This window comes from Dama dama, chromosome 25 (genome assembly GCF_033118175.1).
Source record: "Dama dama isolate Ldn47 chromosome 25, ASM3311817v1, whole genome shotgun sequence".
In the NCBI taxonomy this organism is placed as follows: domain Eukaryota; kingdom Metazoa; phylum Chordata; class Mammalia; order Artiodactyla; family Cervidae; genus Dama; species Dama dama.
The window spans coordinates 42390194-42408624 of record NC_083705.1 but is presented as its reverse complement, the minus strand read 5'-3'; the positions used below and the strand labels follow the sequence as shown (position 1 = coordinate 42408624).

The 18431-nt window shown below is 38.1% G+C and overlaps 1 protein-coding gene across 5 annotated transcripts in view; it reads right to left on the bottom strand.

The window, feature by feature from the left end:
• The window catches only part of C9 (complement C9), a 64471-nt gene that overhangs the window by 9927 nt on the left and 36113 nt on the right, over positions 1–18431 (bottom strand). For 4 of the 5 annotated variants that reach the window (XR_009690573.1, XR_009690572.1, XM_061129896.1 and 1 more), the window contains exons 6-9: positions 17909–18184; positions 8984–9224; positions 6593–6718; positions 4009–4187 (exon numbers count right to left, since the gene is read on the bottom strand). Coding sequence is in view for 2 of the 5 variants with exons in the window: in XM_061129896.1 (XP_060985879.1) it covers positions 4009–4187; positions 6593–6718; positions 8984–9224; positions 17909–18184 (822 nt within the window). In the remaining 3 variants the exon portion in view is untranslated. The remainder of the gene's footprint in view (positions 1–4008; positions 4188–6592; positions 6719–8983; positions 9225–17908; positions 18185–18431) is intronic. The other variant, XR_009690574.1, reaches the window with a different exon arrangement.

Here is an 18431-nt window from a genome sequence, read left to right as displayed (position 1 = left end):
GAAATAACTTGGAATCTATTTCAAGATTAAATTAAGCGTTATCTCAAATCTCTTTAGAGATTTAAAAGCCATACAGTGTCAATAAAGTTCATATTATTTTACTATTTTCTGAATTTATTCTGTAATAAGATGAATTTAAGAAGTGTTTCATGGTGGACTCACTATGGTTGACTTTTTCTCAGGTAGAGCATTAATATGAAAAATCCAAGCTCCCAATTCTTGAAGAAAGAAACATACAGATATTTTAGATAAAATGCCTGCATGAAAGTGAAAGTCAGTCATATCTGACTCTTTGCAACCACATGGACTATATAGTCCGTGGAATACTCCAGGCCAGGATACCGGAGTGGGTAGCTTTTCCCTTCTCCAGGGGATCTTCCCAACCCAGGGATCGAATCCAGGTCTCCCACATTGCAGGTGGATTCTTTACCAACTGAGCTATCAAGAAGATGAAATACCTACTAGTCTAGAAATATGGGAGTCAATAGTTGTCCTTAAAAATAGGATAAACTGTATTTTGCATCCAGCCAGTAGTACTGAGCCAACAGAGCTATGAAGGTCTTTGAATAGTTCTAGTAAATTCAGTAGTAAGTCTTCAGCAGATACTTTATTGACTTGAGATTTAAAAAATCAGCAGCTTTAGGACATTCTGGAGTGTGATGCCAAGTAGGCCTTAGGAAGCATTACTATGAACAAAGTTATTGGAGGTGATGGAATTCCAGCTGAACTATTTAAAATCCCAAAGATGATGCTGTTAAAGTGCTGCACTCAACATGCCAGCAAAATTGGAAAACTCAGCAGTGGCCACAGGACAAGAAAAGGTCAGTTTTCATTCCAAACCCAAAGAAGGGTAGTGCAAAAAAAATGTTCAAACTACTGTGCAATTGCTCTCATCTCACATGCTAGCAAGGCTATGCTCAAAATCCTTCAAGCCAGGCTTCAGCAGTACATGAAGTGAGAACTTCCAGATGTACAAGCTGGGTTTCAAAGAGGCAGAGGAACCAGTGATCAAATTGCTGACACTTGTTGGATCATGTAGAAAGCAAGGGAGTTGCAGAAGAACATCTCCTTCTGCTTCTTTGATTATGTAAAGCCTTTGTGTGGATCACAACAAACTGGAAAATTCTTAAAGAATGGGGAGTACCAGACCACCTTACCTGACTCCTGAGAAACCTGTATGCCTGTCAAGAAGCAACAGTTAGAAGTGGACATGGAACAATGGACTGGTTCAATATTGTAAAGGAGTATGACAAGACTGTATAGTGTCACCCTGCTTATTTAACTTATATGCAGAGGACATCTTGCAAAACAGCAGACTGGATGACTCACAGGCTGGAATCAAGACTGCCAGAGGGAATATCAGCAATCTCAGATATACAGATGATACCACTCTAATGGCAGAATGTGAAGAGGAATTAAAAGAGTCTCTGGATGAGGGTGAATAAGGAGAGTAAAAAAGCTGGCTTGAAACTCAATATGAAAAAAACTAAGGTTATCGCATCTGGTCCCATCACTTAATGGCAAGTAGAAGGGGAAAAAGTGGAAGCAGTGACACATTTTCTTTTCTCAGGCTTTAAAATCACTGCAGATGGTGACTGCAGCCATGAAATTAAAAGACACTTGCTCCTTGGAAGGAAAGCTATGACAAACCTAGATAGCATATGAAAAAGCAGAGACATCACTTTACTGACAAATGTCCATAGAGTCAAAGCTATGGTTTTTCCAGTAGCCATGTATGGATGTGAGAGTTGGACCATAAAGAAGACTGAGTATCGAAAAATTGATGCTTTCGAACTGTGGTGCTAGAGAAGACTCTTGAGAGTCCCTTGGAGAGCAAGGAAATCAAACCAGTCAATCCTGAAGGAAATCAATCCTGACTATTCACTGAAAGGACTGATGTCGTAACTCCAATACTTTGGCCATCTAATGTGATCAGCCAACTCATTGGGAAAGAACCTGATGCTGGAAAAGATTGAATGCAGAAGGAGAAGCAGGTGGTAGAAGGTGAGATGGCTGGATAGCATAACTGACTCAACGGACATGAAACTAAGCAAATTCCGGGAGATAATGGAGGATAGGGGAGCGTGGCATGCTGCAGTCCATGGGGTTGCAAAGAGCTGGACATGACTTAGTGACTGAACAACAACAGCAATAGAATATGATAAATTATTATTAAGACCTCCTCAGAGAACAATCTCGGATCCATACAAGAACAGTTGAACTTTCTTTGTAGAAATGAGAAGACAAGTCACTTTAGGTGTCCATCTGAATGTAAGGGCTTCACAGGTAGGGCAGTGGGAAAGACTTCATCTGCCAATGCAGAAGACACAAGAGATAGGTTTGATCCCAGGGAAGATCCCCTGGAGGAGGAAATGGCAACTTGTTGCAGTATTCTTGCCTGGAGAAATCCATGGACAGTGGAGTCTGGTAGACTACAGTCCATAGGGTCATAGAGTCAGACATGACTGAGCATGAATGAATGCATGAACTGAATGTAAACTTCTACCTAAATCAATTCTTTTCTTGTTTGTTTTGGCCAATCAGCTTGTAGGATCTTAGTTCCCACACCAGAGATCAGACGTAGGCCCTTGTCAGTGAAAGTACAGAGTTCTAACCTACTAGACCACCAGGAATTCTCAACCAATTATTTTCCTATTTGAGATCTTCTGACAGATTTATTTCACTGAGTTCAAGATAATGAATATAAATATTATTTAAATATGACAAAATAAAAGTGGCCTCTTCTGATTTTAATTTTGGTTAGCTTGTTTCTTCTCTTTATCCTAGCTATTGAACAAAAATTTGAAGTCTTTCATGGATGTGTTTGCACATTTACAACTGGCTGGATTTTCAGATTTCCATCACAGTTTTGCAGTTTCTGAGTTTCTCAATCACGTAAATGAGGTAGCTTTGGTGGTTTCACTCCCTCTTTAAAGACAGTAATGAAGATTGAAGAAACCCAATTCCCCAATAACTAATCCTATCAAAATGTCAACAACTTTATAGCTCATTAATAAAATGGAAGTATGGGTCAATCAAAGATAAATTTGACCTGAGGGAAGATAATTGTGAAACTGACAGGGAAAAAGAGCTCAGACAGTAAAGAATCTGCCTGCAAAGCAGGAGACCTGGGTTCAATTCCTGGGTTGGGAAGATTCCCTGGAGAAGGGAATGGCTACCCACTCAAGTATTCTTACCTGGAGAATTCCATGGACAGAGGAGACTGGTGAGTTACAGTCCATGGGGTTGCAAAGAGTCAGGACGGAGCAACTAAAACTTTTCCTTTTCACTTTTATAGAAGATAGTAGGAAAAATACTTTCTAACAATATCAGGAACAAAATAAGCAGTAAAGGAAAACAGATACCTTTTTAGTTAGTTTGGGGAGAGAATGATGAGGCTAAATAACATTGGCAGTTATATTTTTATATTAATAGTTATAATGTCATTTTTTTTCCTTAGGAATAAGCACCAGACTGTAAAGTCACAAAAGGTTTATAAACTGAAGACTATTATGATCAAGAAACAAAAAGGAATGGATTGCCTAACCATGAGAATTTCTCATCCTTGGTCTTACTTTCTGAGAACTTATAAACTTTTCTTTCACAAAGGCCCCTGATAAATACGATTCTCCTATGTCAAAAAGGGTGGTATGATGTCATCTGAAGGCGAGGAACAACTTGCACAGATGGAAGGGCACTGACAATTCCTGGGCAGCTATTTTGTACCAATCTGTGCTATAGTCTCTATATAAGCAATCATACTAAGTCCTCAGAGTAAAATGGAGCCTTGGAGAACTCAGCGTTGCAGAAGTTCCTCATCTAGTGAGGAACAGAGACTGAGACTCAGTCCATGAGGGTCTGATGCCCATTCCTCACCTTTCTTCTATGCCATACTGCTTTCAGGGATGGGTATGAGTGCATGACTTTGATACTCACATGTCTTTCAGATGAAGTTACATTTAGTCAGAAAATGACAAAATCTTCTATTTGAAAATAAGTATTTCTTACTTTTTGGCTTATGAGCACCGGAGCATCATTTAAGGAAGAGGCCCAGTTTACAAAGTCAGTCACATTAATCATTCTGGCTCCTTGGAGAAGTTTCTCTTTCAGCTCAGTTGCATATTTTCTGGTTCCTCCTCTTATGAATGTAATAACATCATCGAAGAGGTCAGCCTCTGGGTTCGTATCTGAGAAGAGAAAGAAGACATAAGTAAAGCATGTATAGTTCTGTGATATTTGATAAATATTTATTGAACCCTTTAACAAGGTATAGTTCTAGTACATTTATTGAATTTTACTTATAAATATTACTTAGATAATTTTTTCACCCCAAATCTCCAAGGGTAATTTTTACACTTGATCTTAGCCAAAAGGCCAAGAAGAGATCCAAGGATAATTTTTGTTAGTAGACAATTATAGATTTCAATCCTTTTAAAGAAAATATAAATGGAATGATATTTGAGATACATTAATAATTTAAATGAACATGAACTTGGGCAAACTCCAGAAGATGGTGAGGGACAGAGAGACCTGGCATGCTGTAGTCATGGGGTTGCAAAGAGTTGGACACGACTGGGTGACTGAACACACACAACACAATAATTTGCAGTTCATCACCTAAGCATGGGCACACATGGGGACATGAGGATGAATTTTTTATTTTATTAAAAAAACTAAATTTATTTATTTTTGGCTGCACTGGGTCTTCATTGCTGCATGGGCTTTCCCTAGTTGTGGTGAGCCGAGGCTAATGTCCAGTTGCAATGCATGGGCTTCTGATTGTAGTGGCTTTTCTCGTTGCGGAGCACGGGCTCTTGGGCACATGGGCTTCAGCAGTTGTGGTGCATAGGTTTAGCTGCCCCATAGCATGTGAAGTCTTCCCAGACCAGGAATAGAACCCATATCCCCTGCACTGGCGGATAGATTCTTAACTACTGGACCACCAGGGAAGTCCAACATGAACCTTGACTGCATGCATTTTTTGTTGAAGACTTACTTTCAAAATTATATTTTATATTTTGTATAAATTCGCTTTAAGACTATTTTATTATTATAAAATATCAAAGAATATAAAAAAGAATAAAATAAAAAGCAAAATTTTTTTCCACCACATTTTTTTTTTTTGCACATTTCTCCCTCAGTCTCTCCCAGACCAAACCACTTTTAAAAAGATTTGGGTGAATCATTTAGAGTTGTGAATTTTTTGAACTAAAAATCTAATTTCAAGAAGATATTTTTATCCTTCCTTATTTTTATAGATGAGAAAACTGAACCTCAGAGAGGTGGAGTGACTAGCCCAAGATCACACAGTAAGCTTCAGGGTCAAATTTTGAAATCATGACATTTGATGGCAAGGTCAGCTTTCTTCTCACTTCAGCAGTAGTTTCCATTCATGACCACATGTTCGTGACTGGTATGCTTTTAAAAATATTAGGCTTTCCTCTCTTCTACTTCTCCACTATCAGCTGACTCTTTAAAGGTGAGTCTTAGGCATTTGCATTTCTGAGAATGCTCTTAAGTATTTCTGGTCAGAATGAAAAATTGAGAACTCCAGCACCACTCTTGATTATAAATCTGCCAATGACTAGCAAGAGAAGTAATATTTATACCAAGCAATTTGTATTTCTTTAAAAAGTTATGTACTGACTTAACATTAAGGATGGGTTAGGGATTTTTCCATTTTCACCCAGTTTTATTGAGATATGATTGACATATAACGCTGTGTAAGTTTAAGGTGGACAACATAATGACTTGACATACACACATATATATATTACAAAATGATTGTCACAAAGTTTAGTTAACATACATCACCTCATATGGTTACAAAAACGATTTTTTCCTTGTGATGGGAACTTTTAGGATCTATTCTCTTAGCAACTTTCAAACACATCACACAGCAGTGTTAACTAGAGTCATCATGTTGTATATTACATTCACAGTATGTGCTTATCTTATAACTGGAAGTTTGTACTTTTTGACCAGTTGGGTGAGGATGAATTAGGGATTTTGAGTCAGGTGGAAAATTAGAGTGTTAAGGAGATGGCTTTGGCCTTCTCCTCTCTTGATGGACACAGACAACACCTCCGCTAGGCCATTCAGAAGCTTTGTTAAAATTAGGGGAAAATAAAGAAAACTTTCCTTAAGATATTTTTCTACCATTGGTATTCTACCATTGCCATGATAAATATACAAATCTTCCATGACCACTGTGCCAGAGTTGTGCACTTCAGGGCCCAGCCATTGAATACATGTCCCCAAGTTACTTTTGTTTATAGCCATTTGGAAAACACTATAAAGATAAAATAGTTTTGGGGAATTTCCTGGCAGTCCAGTGGTAGGGACTATATGCTTTTACCACCAAGGGCCCAGGTTCGATCCCTAGCCAGAGAACTAAGATCCCACAAGCTGGTGTGGCTCAGCCAAAAAAAATAAAAAGAAAGAAAAAAATGTAAAATAGCTTTAAACACTTTTAGTTTTTGTTTTGTTTTTAAATAAAGAATCGAGACAATAAAGAAGACTCATAGTGACAGGGCAATTCTCATGGACATTTCTTCCTTCTTTTTACCCAAGTAAGTTAGATCATACTTACCCGTTTCACCGCTACCCTTCTTTGAGCAAGGGTTTAAACCAATATTTCCTGTAACTTCAACTCCAACCCTCAGAGACAAATCCAGATTAAACCCGAGGCATCTCTGTACGTCCCTCAGTTCAATACCTGTTTAATATATTTAATTAGAAATTATTAGATAATATCTATCAAGATCATCAATAAATTCCAATTTTGTTATTTTGTAAGAAACATACTGACTTAGATTCCTAGATATTATTACTGAACTCAACTGTAAGGTTATATCTGCCCCGCTTTGCCCTCATACTAGAATCTAGTGGTCTCCTTTGACTTTGCTTGTCAACTTAATGGTAAAGGACAAATATATTTACTGCTTGTGAAAAGGAACATGAGTCAGACAAGGGTGGTTATTGTGAAGACCTTTATCTCTAATACCATAAAAGGGAGACAGTGTCTAACATGTACTGAATAATTATGTGCCCAGCATCATTCTAAGTATTTTGTGGAATTAACTAACTTAATCCTCACATTAACCTCTGGAGGTAAGCTTTATCATTATCCTCATTTTACAGATGAGGGTACAGAATCATGAAACAGTTAAGGAACCAGCTTTGGTTTAAACCAGCAGATGGTTTAAATACATGACACTTTGTTCTAGTCCTATGAATGCTCTTTAGTAGACACTGGTCTTGGGAGCTGACTCATTGTGGTGTGTGGATGCTCCAGTAATAAGGAAGAAAAATCCTAATATTTATTTTAGTGTATAATTTATCATCTCTTCCCCTGTTTAAAAGAGGAAACTATTTCTTTAAGAGTAACTGTCCAGGCCTCAGCTCATTGACCCTATAGCTTTTGCTCTTATTTATCATTTCTGATCACACACACATATATAAACATGTAGTTATTTGTCCTGGAAGCCAAAATACTCTTAGCCTGAAGGGCTCTTTGTGATTTGATCACCCTTCTCTTCTGATTTTCAGGTTATTTAAGACATATCCCTTTTGTGCCCTTTCTCCATGTGATATCTGTCAATATAGCCTACCAGTCAGGGCTCCTAGAGACCTATTTATACCATCTCTCAGAAATAGCCTTGTGAGGCAATATAAGCCAAGAAACATCATACTCCACTTCCCCTGGCAATGCTTCTACTGGTCCAAGACTGAGGCATCAAAAACAATTGGTTCTGGCTATTCAGATTTGTTTCATCTACAAAATGTTTATCCATTGTGGGGACAGGTCAGGCTTTAGGATCAGAACTGAACCCCCTTTTATTTTCACTTGACACAGAGGTTAAGGATAAGAAGCCATAGAAGTGGTTTTGGCAACATTTCCTTTGCTAAGAGATACACCCCAAAACTTTGAGAACAGAGAAAAAAGATATGCTGACATCTATCATCTCTTTAAAGAGTATTGTAATTAGCCATAATTACCCACAAAATCAATAATTAAAATTTATTAACATATAAAATTTGCATTTAGTTTATTTTTAAAAGGCTTTGAGGAAGTCTTTAGGCTAGGATTTTAATTATGTAGATCACAGACCTATTCTGTACATATGGCAGACACTGAGGATCAATAAGAGTCTTTTCTATGATTTCAACTGTGGTCAGAAACCTACTCAATATGGACCCAATTCAACTACCACTCTATGGTTAGAATTGTTATCATATGAGGTAAAACTAATTTTCCACACTTGCTTTAGACTTATATGATGTTACCACTGCTTCTTCCTTCTACTCTCGGAGAAACTTTACAACATTTTCTTTCCAATTCTCAAGAATACTTTGAAGATAATTGGCACAAATATAATTGAACCAGTCTACAGATTAAGCAAGAGGTTATATAAATGATGTCTCTCGTACTTTCTTTCACCTTGTAAATAGTGCTGTGGACTGTGATAAGTTGCCTCTGTCAGGTCCAACTCTTTGTGACCCAATGGACTGTAGCCCACCAGGCTCCTCTGTTCTTGGGATTCTCTAGGCAAGAATACTGGAGTGGGTTGCCATGCCTTCCTCGGGTCTATTCCCAACTCAGGGATAGAACCTGCATCTCTTAGGTCTCCTGCATTGGCGGCTGGGTACTTTACCCATTAGCCCCACCTGGGAAGCCGTTTGTAAATAGTGCTTCACTAAAAGCAGCATCACCAAATAACATTATATTGCAATATGAATTTGTGCATTTCTCAGTAACCTTGCTGAGTAGTACATGGCCAAGTTATCCTGTCTGAGGTGGAAGTCAACTTGCTGTTTGATAGGATTTTAGAGGCCAAAAGGCAGGGAAAGAATTTTTTCAAAGAAGCAGGTTATAGAACTCTACCACCATTTTTAGTGCTAAACACTGGAAGAGGTTAGTGCTAGAAATAGTGGTAGATTCAAACAACATTGGAAGCTAGAGCTCTATTTCTCAGTATACCTTTCCGCTCCATGGACTTTTTATCCAAAATATATATTAGTTCATAGAATCCTCCAAGAGATCCAGAGCTACTGTAGTGGGTTCCATAGGTTTCCAAAAATGCAAAATATTCCCCTTTTTCATAAGTAGTTGGCAGAGTATTTATAGAATCCAAGAAAGTTGTTTGCAGCATGACATCCCGACTTCTCATCACAAATCTTCCCAGGTGAACTTTTCCTTTTACATGCAGATACATTTTTTCCTTTATTGCAGAGCAGAAGAAAAGAAACATGAATTTTATCACCCTTATTTCAAATTCAAAACTCACAAAATTTAGACTTTCCATAGTCAATACGTTTTTTAGCCATGACTGCAAGGTAACACTTTAACCCATATGAACGACAAACTAAAAATCCTATCAAAAGTGTTGATGAAGATGTACAGAAAATGGAACTCTCACGTATTACTGGTGGAAGGGTAAAATGGTACAACCACTTTGGAGAACTGTTTGGCAGTTTCTTAAAAAAGTCAGCACTTCCATGGCCAGCAAATTCATTTCTACATAAGATCAGTAAAAGCAGTTCACAAAAAGATCTGTAAGAGGCTTTTATAGCAACTTAGAGCAGAATAGCTTAAAATGGAAAATGACAAATGTCCACTGACAGAAGAATTAATAGACAAATTGTACTCTATTCACACAAAAGAATACTAGTGAGCAATAAAAGGGAATAAACTACCAATACAACAACACTACAAATAAATCTCAGAAATATTTTCCTGAGTGAAATATACACCAAAGAGTTTATACTGTATGTGTGCATGTGTGTATGGTTGTTTCAGTCATGTCCAACTCTGCAACCCTATGGACTAAAGCCTGCAAAGCTTCTCTGTCCATGGGATTTTCCAGGCAAGAACACTGGAGTGGGTTGTCATACCCTCCTCCAGGGGATCTTCCCAACCCAGGGATTGAACTTGTCTCTTATGCTCCTGCATTGGCAGGAGGGTTCTTTACCACCAGTGACACCTGGGAAGCCCATATACTATATGACTCTATTGTATTTATATAAAGTTCTAGAAGAGGTGAAACTAAGCTGTGGTCAGAGAAATCTGGTCAGCAGTTGCTTTCTAGGTGGTAGGGGATTGATTCAAAGGGCATGAGGGAATTTTCTTGAGGAGATGGAAATATTTTGCATTTGTTTGAAGAGGTGGTTACAAAGGTGGATATAACAGTCAAAACTCATGGAACTATATGCTAAAATATTTTCATTTTATTTTATGTAAATTATACCTCACTAAGTTGACTTAAAATGTTAACAATGGAAGGATATGTAGACATTATATATGAAGCCCAATCTTATTTTACATACAAGGAAACTGGGATACAAAGGTATCAAATTATTTTCCCCAAATCTGTGGCAAAGATTGGTCCTGAAAACCTAGGTCTCAGGCCTTTCTGTGCCTTCTCCTAAGTCCTCTGAAGCTTTGATAACAGGGAAAGACAGACAATGTTTTAAGAAGTAGTTTTTAAGTCAATCTAAACACCTCAGCACTTAAATGTTCCCAGGGATGATGGCTTACATTTCCCAAGGAAAACTGGGGTGGTGACAAAGAACTATGTGATTCAATGCTATAGACTGTCCCAGGCAAAACTAAACCACAATTCAGATCACATGATTTTGTGGAAGGTTCTTTTAAAATTTTCCTGCTGTAGTTGTGGTGAACACATGTTGATTGCATAGGAGTTTAAAACATTTTATTATTTTTTTTAAAGGTGAATCTTGGTATGTATAAACATCACAGCAACTTTTTTATGTTTTAGAAGCACAACTGTTTACACTGTAGGGCTTAACTTCAACTGATACTGGGTGATTCAGTATCTAACAAGAATCTTAAAAAAACTTATTCCATATTTATATGTTTTCCATTTGGTTAATTGCATGATAATTCTTAACAAAATCTCAAAGATGCACAAAACATATTTGAATTTCTTTTCATTTGCTAACATTGAGAGGTGTATCTTGTCAGAAAGACATTATATTCTTTGGTTCAGCTTATTTTAGAGATAGATCATTCCCATCCAAATCCATTCTTGTTTCTTCCATCTTAAGGGAATAAAATAATTTCTTGGTTTTACTTGTCTGACCACTTGCCATCCATTTCTTTGCCCTCATTGTGTTTAGTCTACAGTCATGTCCGACTCTTAGTCACCCCATGGACTGTAGACCACCAGGCTCCTCTGTCCATGAGGATTCTCCAGGCAAGAATTCTGGAATGTCTGCCACGCCCTCTTCCGGGGATCTTCCCAACCCAGATAATGAACCCATGTCTCCCGCATCGCGGGTGGATTCTTTACCATCGGAGCCACCAGGGAAGCTCAAGAATACTGGAGTGGGTAGTATTCTATCTTCTCCAGGAACTCTCCCCAGCCCAGAAATTGAACCTGCATTCAGATCTGAATGCAGGGGTCTCCTGCATTGCAGGCAGATTCCTTACCAGCTGAACTACCAGGGAAGCCCAATTAGAAGTAAAATTCCTTTAAAGAGTTTTCTAGTCTGGTTGTTTCCAATTCTTTTCCCATTTTCTCTTAAATCTAAACCAGTCATGCTGCTGCCCTCTCCACTCCCAACAAAACTTCTCTTTTATTCAAAACCTCTTCTGAAGGTGCCAGTGATCTTCATAATGCTAAAGCCAGTGGTCACTTCTACATATCCTCTTACATATATTAGTACATTTGACACAGTTCATCACTCTTTTCTTTTTTGTCATCTAGGATAGTCCTTCTCAAATCATACAGTATAAACATCTAGAGAATCTTGTCAAAATGCAGTTCTGACTCAGTAGGTTTGTTGTAGGGTCTGAGATCCTAACTTCCCAGTGACATTGTTTCTACTGGTCACAGAACACACTTTGAGTAATTAGGTTCTATGGCATTACCCTGGCTACATTCTCTTTCCTTCACTCCTCGTTCCTCAGACCACTTTCTATTGAAGTTTCTTGAGTTTAGTCTTTGATCTTCCCTTTCCTAACCACACTAATTTTTTAGTGGTCTCACCAAGGCCTACAGCTTGAAGCAACCATCTATATATTTTGTTATTCAGTTGCTTAATTGCATCTTACTTTATGGGACCCATGGATTGCAGCACACCAGACTCCTCTGTCTTCCACCATCTCCCACAGTTAGCTCAAATTCATGAGCTATCTAACCATCTTATCCTCTGCCACCTACTTTTTCTATTGAACTCAGTCTTTCCCAGCATCAGGGAAATGAGTAGGTTCTTCGCATCAGGTGGCCAAAGTATTGGAGCTTCAACTTCACCAACTGCCCTTCCAACATATGTTCAGGATTTATTTCTTTTAGGATTGACTGGTTTGATCTTCTTGCTGTCTGGAGAGTCATCTGCAGCACCACAATTGCAAAATAACAATTCTTCAGCTCTCAGCCTCCTCTGTGGTAGAACTCTCACATCCATACATGACTTCTGGAAAAATCATAGCTTTGACTATATGGAATTTTGTCAGCACAGTGATGTCTCTATGCTGTCTAGGTTTGTCATAGTTTACTTCCCAAGGAGCAAGCATCTTTTAATTTCATGGCTGCAGTCACCTTTTGCAGTAATTTTGGAGGCCAAGGAAAGATAATCTATCACTTCTCCTTCTTTTTCCCCTTCTACTTGCCATGCAGTGATGGGACCAGATGCCATGATCTTAGCTTTTTCATGTTGAGAATTCAAGCCACCTTTTTTACTCTCCTTTTCATCCCCATCAAGAAGCTCTTTATTTCCTCTTCACTTTCTGCTCTTACAGTGGTATCATCTGCATATCTGAGGTTGTTGATATTTCTCCCAGCAATCTTGACTCCAGCTTGTGAGTCATCTAGCCCAGCATTTCACATGATGTACTCTGCATATAAGTTAAATATAGCCTTTTTTAAACTCCTTTCCCAATTTTGAACCAGTCAGTTTTTCCATGTAAAGTTCTAACTCTTGCTGCTTGACACATGTACAGGTTTCTCAGGAGATGGGTAGAGTGGTCTGGTATTCCCAACTATATAAGAATTTCCCACAGTTTGCTGTGATCTATACAGTCAAAGGCTTTAGCATAGTCAATGAAGGAGAAATAGATGTTTTTCTAGAACTCCCTTGCTTTCTCCATGACCCAAAGGATGTTGGCAATTTGATCTCTGGTTCCTCTGCCTCTTTGAAACCCAGCTTGTTCATCCGGAATTTCTCAGTTCATGGACTGCTGAAGCCTAGCTTGAAGGATTTTTAGTATAACCTTGCTAGCATGTGAAATGAGTGCAATTTTACAGTAGTTTCAACATTCTTTTGCATTGTCCTTCTTTGGGATTGGAATGAAAAATGACATTTTCCAGTACTGTGGCCATTGCTGAGTTTCCTGAATTTGCTGACATGCTGAGTGCAGCACTTTAACAACAACATCTTTTAGGACTTGAAATAACTCAGCTGGAATTCCATCACCTCCACTAGTTTTTTTGTAGTAATGCTTCCTAAATTTCACTTGACTTCACACTCCAAGATGAGTGACACACACGCCTTAGATGAGTGACCACACCATCATGGTTATCTGGGTTATTAAGGCCTTTTTTGTATAGTTCTTATCTGTATTCTTGCCACCTCTTCTTAATCTCTTCTGCTTCTGTTAAGTCCTTACCGTTTCTGTCCTTTATTGTGCCCACCCTTGCATGAAATATTCCCTTGATTTCTCCAATTTTCCTGAATAGATTTCTAGTCTTTCCCATTCTATTGTTTTCCTCTATTTCTTTGCATTGTTCATTTAAGAAGGTCTTCTTATCTCACCTTTCTATTCTCTGGAACTCTGAATTCAGTTGGATATATCTTTCCTCTTCTCCTTTGCCTTTATCTTCTCTTCTTTCCTCAGCTTTGTGAAGCCTCCTCAGACAAACAGCTCACCTTCTTGCATTTCTTTTTCTTTGGAATGGTTTTGGTCACTGCCTCCTGTACAATGTTATGAGCCTCCATCCATGGTTCTTCAGGCACTATATCAGACCTAATCCCTTGAATCTATTCATCACCTCCACTGTGTAATCATAAGGGATTTGATTCAGGTCATACCTGAATGGCCTAGTGGTTTTCTCTACTTTCTTCTTTTTAAACCTGAATTTTGCAATAAGGAACTCATGATTTGAGTCACAGTCAGCTCCAGGTCTTGTTTTTGCTGACTGCATAGAGCTTCTCTATCTTTGGTTGCAAAGAACATAATCAATCTGATTCCAGTACTGACCATCTGGTGATGTCCATGTGTAGAGCCATCTCTTGAGTTGCTGGAAAAGGGTGTTTGCTATGACCAGTGTGTTCTCTTGACAAAACTCTGTTAGCCTTTGCCCTGCTTCATTTTGTACTCCAAGGCTAAACTTGCCTGTTATTCTGGATGTCTCTTGACTTCCTACTTTTGCCTTCTAAACCCCTATGATGAAAAGGAGATCAAACCAAACAATCCTAAAGGAAATCAGTCCTGATTATTCATTGGACAGACTGATGCTGAAACTGAAGCTCCAATACTTTGGCCACCTGATGCAAAGACCTGACTCATTAGAAAAGACCCTGAAGTGGGAAAGATTGAAGGCAGGAGGAGAAGAGGATGACAGAGGATGAGTTGGTTGGATGGCATCACTGACTCAATAGACATGAGTTTGAGCAAGTTCCAGGCGTTGGTGATGGACAGGGAAGCCTGTTGTGCTACAGTCCATGGGGTTGCAAAGAGTCGGACATGACTAAGCAACTGAACTGATGATGAAAAGGACACCTGACATTAAGTGTCAGTTCTAAGAAGGCATTGTAGGTCTTCACAGAACCAGTAATCTTCAATTTCTTTGGCATTAATGGTTGGGGCACAAACTTGGATTACTGTGATGTTGAATGGTTTGCCTTTGAAACAAACTGAGATTATTCTATTGGTTTTGAGATTGTACCCAAGTACTGCATTTCAGACTCTTTTGTTGACTATTTGGTCTACTTCATTTCTACTAAGGGTTTCTTGTCCATAGTAGTAGATATAATGGTCATCTGAATTAAATTTGCCCATTCCCATCCATTTTAGTTCACTCATTCCCAAGATGTCAATGTTCAACCTTGTCCTCTTCTGTTTGACCACGTCCAATTTACCTTAATTCATTGGACCTAACATTCCTTGTCCCTACACAATATTAAATCCTATGACTTTAGGAACCATCTATTTATTAATAGCTTGTGACTCAGTTGGTAAAGAATCTGCCTGCAATGTGGGAGACCTGGCTTCGATCCCTGGGTTGGGAAGATCCCCTGGAGAAGAGAAAGGCTACCCATTCTAGTATTCTGACCTGGAGAATTTCATGGACTGTATAGTCCATGGGGTCGCAAAGAGTCAGACATGACTGAGCGACTTTCATACTTTCTCAAACTTTAAGCTTAATTCCAGACCTCCTTCCCAAATGTCAGACTCATGACATCAACTTACTACTTTATGTCTCCAAAGGAATGTCAAATAGATGTCTCAAACATAACCTGAAACTTAACTACTGGTCTTCTTCTCCAAACCTGCTCTACCTGAAGTTTTCTCCATCTCAGCTGATAGCAACTCCATTCTTCTGGTTGCTCAGATCAAAAACTGAGTCACGTTTGACTCTACAACTTCCTTTTCTGAACTGCCATCATCTCTCACCTAGATTCTTGCAGTAGGTTTTAACAAATCTTCTTGCTTTTGCTACTAACTTTCATAATCTTGTCCCAACAATATCCACAGTAGTCATTTAAAATATATGAAAATATGTCAATCTCCTATTCAAAACATTCCAATGGTCCCTCATGTCACTCACTGAAAAAAATTAAACTCTTATCATAGGCTGTGAGTCCTTTTATTATCTGATTCAGGGTAATCTCACTAACTTATTCTCCTTCTGGTTTACTTTGGCCCAGTGTGCAAGTATGTTCCCATCTTAGGGACTTGTCTTTAATAGATCCTTCTGCCAGTTATATTTGACTATTTCCTCTCCTTCAAATCTTTATTCAGATCTTATCTTCTCAGTGAAGCCTATCCTAAACTTCTTTTTAATTTTTTTTTAAATTTATTCATTTATTTAGCTGCTCCAGGTCTTAGTTGCAGCACATGAAATCTTTTCTTTTCTTCTTTTTTTTATCAGTTGTGGCATGCATTCTCTTAGTTGCAGCCTATGGGATCTAGTTCCCTGACTAGGGATCGAACCCGGACCGCCTGCATTGGGAGCCTGGAGTCTTAACCACTGAGCCACCAGGGGAATCCCTTAATTTTTTATTTTAATTTTTTTGTGCTGAGCTGAGTTTTCATTGCAGAGCATGTGCTCCTCTAGTTGTGGTGCACAGGATCAGTAGTTGTAGTGTGCAAACTTAGCTGCCCAGTGGCATGTGGATTTTATTTTCTTCATCAGGTATTGAACCCAAGTCCTTTGCATTAGAAGGCAGATGCTTAATCACTGAACTGCCAGTGGAGTCCCCTAAGTTTCTTTCTAAATACTGCCATCTGCCCAGGACTCCTGATTGCCTTATGCTACTCTACTCTTCATTTTATTCTGTAGCACCTGTCATTTTTAAAATAATCTATAGCTTCCCTTTTTTGCTGTTATGCTTATTTTTATCTATCTTCCCTGCTAAACTTTCAGCTCCATGAGGAACAAGAATCTTTGTTAGTTTGGTTCACAAATGTATTCTAAGCACCCAGAACAATGCCTAGCCACATAGTAAGTCCACAATTAAATAGTTGTTGAATGACTTCAAGGATTTTCCAACTGCACTCTTTGAGTGAGTGTGCATGTGAATAGAGGCAATGTACTGACCTATAAGAAACAGTTATATGGTTGTTGGGAGTTAGGGATAGTTAGGGAGTTTGGGATGGACACGTACACACTGCTGTATTTAAAATGGATAATCAACAAGGACCTACTGTATAGCACATGGAATTCTGCTCAATGCTATGTGGCAGCCTGGATGGCAGGATAGTTTGGGGGAGAATGAATACATGTATATATGTGTGGCTGAGTACCTTAGCTGTTGACTTGAAAACTATCACAACATTGTTAATAGGCTATACCATAATACAAAAGTTTAAAAAAAAACAATTATACAATTAGGCATAACATAAATACTAAGAGTAAAGGAGTATTATTTTTTAAGTGGTAGGAGGATACCTAAACAGGTGACTGTGATATCAGAAAAGGGAGGTGAGCATTTTACCAGCATCATACTGATTATGGAAAGTATATTCTATATTTATTCCAAAGATGATACAAACCACTAAACCTGGATTAAATATTAAAAAACAAACACATTTTCAAAGTCTCAGATTAAATGAATGATTACAAAGTAAGCAGACAATTTCATATGTAATGTATATAATTTCATGGCATTGTTACTTTAGAAGTACACTTTATAGTAAGTAGTCATCATTTTAAGACATTGCAATGAATTACCAAAAAATTCCTGAGCATGATTTTTCATTGTAATTCTGAAGAGAATATAGATTAAACAGTCTGTTACCACAATCTCAGTCAGAAAGAATGTTCTGAATTCTTCTCTTTTTTTTTTGGCTGTACCACAGGCATGTGGGATCTTAGCTACTCCTAACTAGGAATCGAACCTGTGCCCATTACAGTGGAAGCACAAAGTCTTAACCACTGTATTGCCAGGAGAGTCCCAAAACATATGCTCTGAATTCTTAATATGCTTGTTCTATTTGTAACCACAAACACTCACATTACTACTGAATTGAAGTGATTTTTCTCCAGTTAACTTTCTTCCTCTGGACCCTCTAGCTACCTACACATTTGAAGATTTGTTGAGTATTATTTTTCTCTATCTTATGAGCACTATCTGTTCTAAACAATTAAACTTAAAAAAGGATGCTTGGTTAGTTTGCAAAATACTCCATTATATTTTCTATGCTAAAGTTTGATCTTACCTGCTTAGAAGAAAATGATGACAACAGTTTGTAAATTTCATCTTTGGAATATGTAAATCGAAATGCAGCCTCAGCACCCTTGTTGGAAGGACTTGAGATGTATTCTTTGTTAGAATGTCCACAATCCATACATTTATGCTTTTCAGTTGCTTCAACAGGTGTATATTTTATACTTAAATCTGCATTAAAATTTAATTTCTTCTCTTTGATAATAGTTCTGAGTACCTGTATCTCTTCTTCACGATTTTCAGTTCTGAAGTTCTTGTCAGCTTTCGTCTAAGAGAAAATATACAAAAACCACCCACAATAAACATGAAAAGACAAAAATCAGGCAATTTATTTGAAAGAGAGTAGAGCAAAGAAGTTAAGAGTGAAGGCACAAAAGTGAGACTGCCAGTATTTAAATACAAATTCGATAACCTTGAGAACATTGCACAATAACCTCTCTGTGCCCAGTCTGATCCCTAGTCTATAAAATAGGGATAATCACCACACCTGGCCCAAAGGTTGCTATGAGAAATCA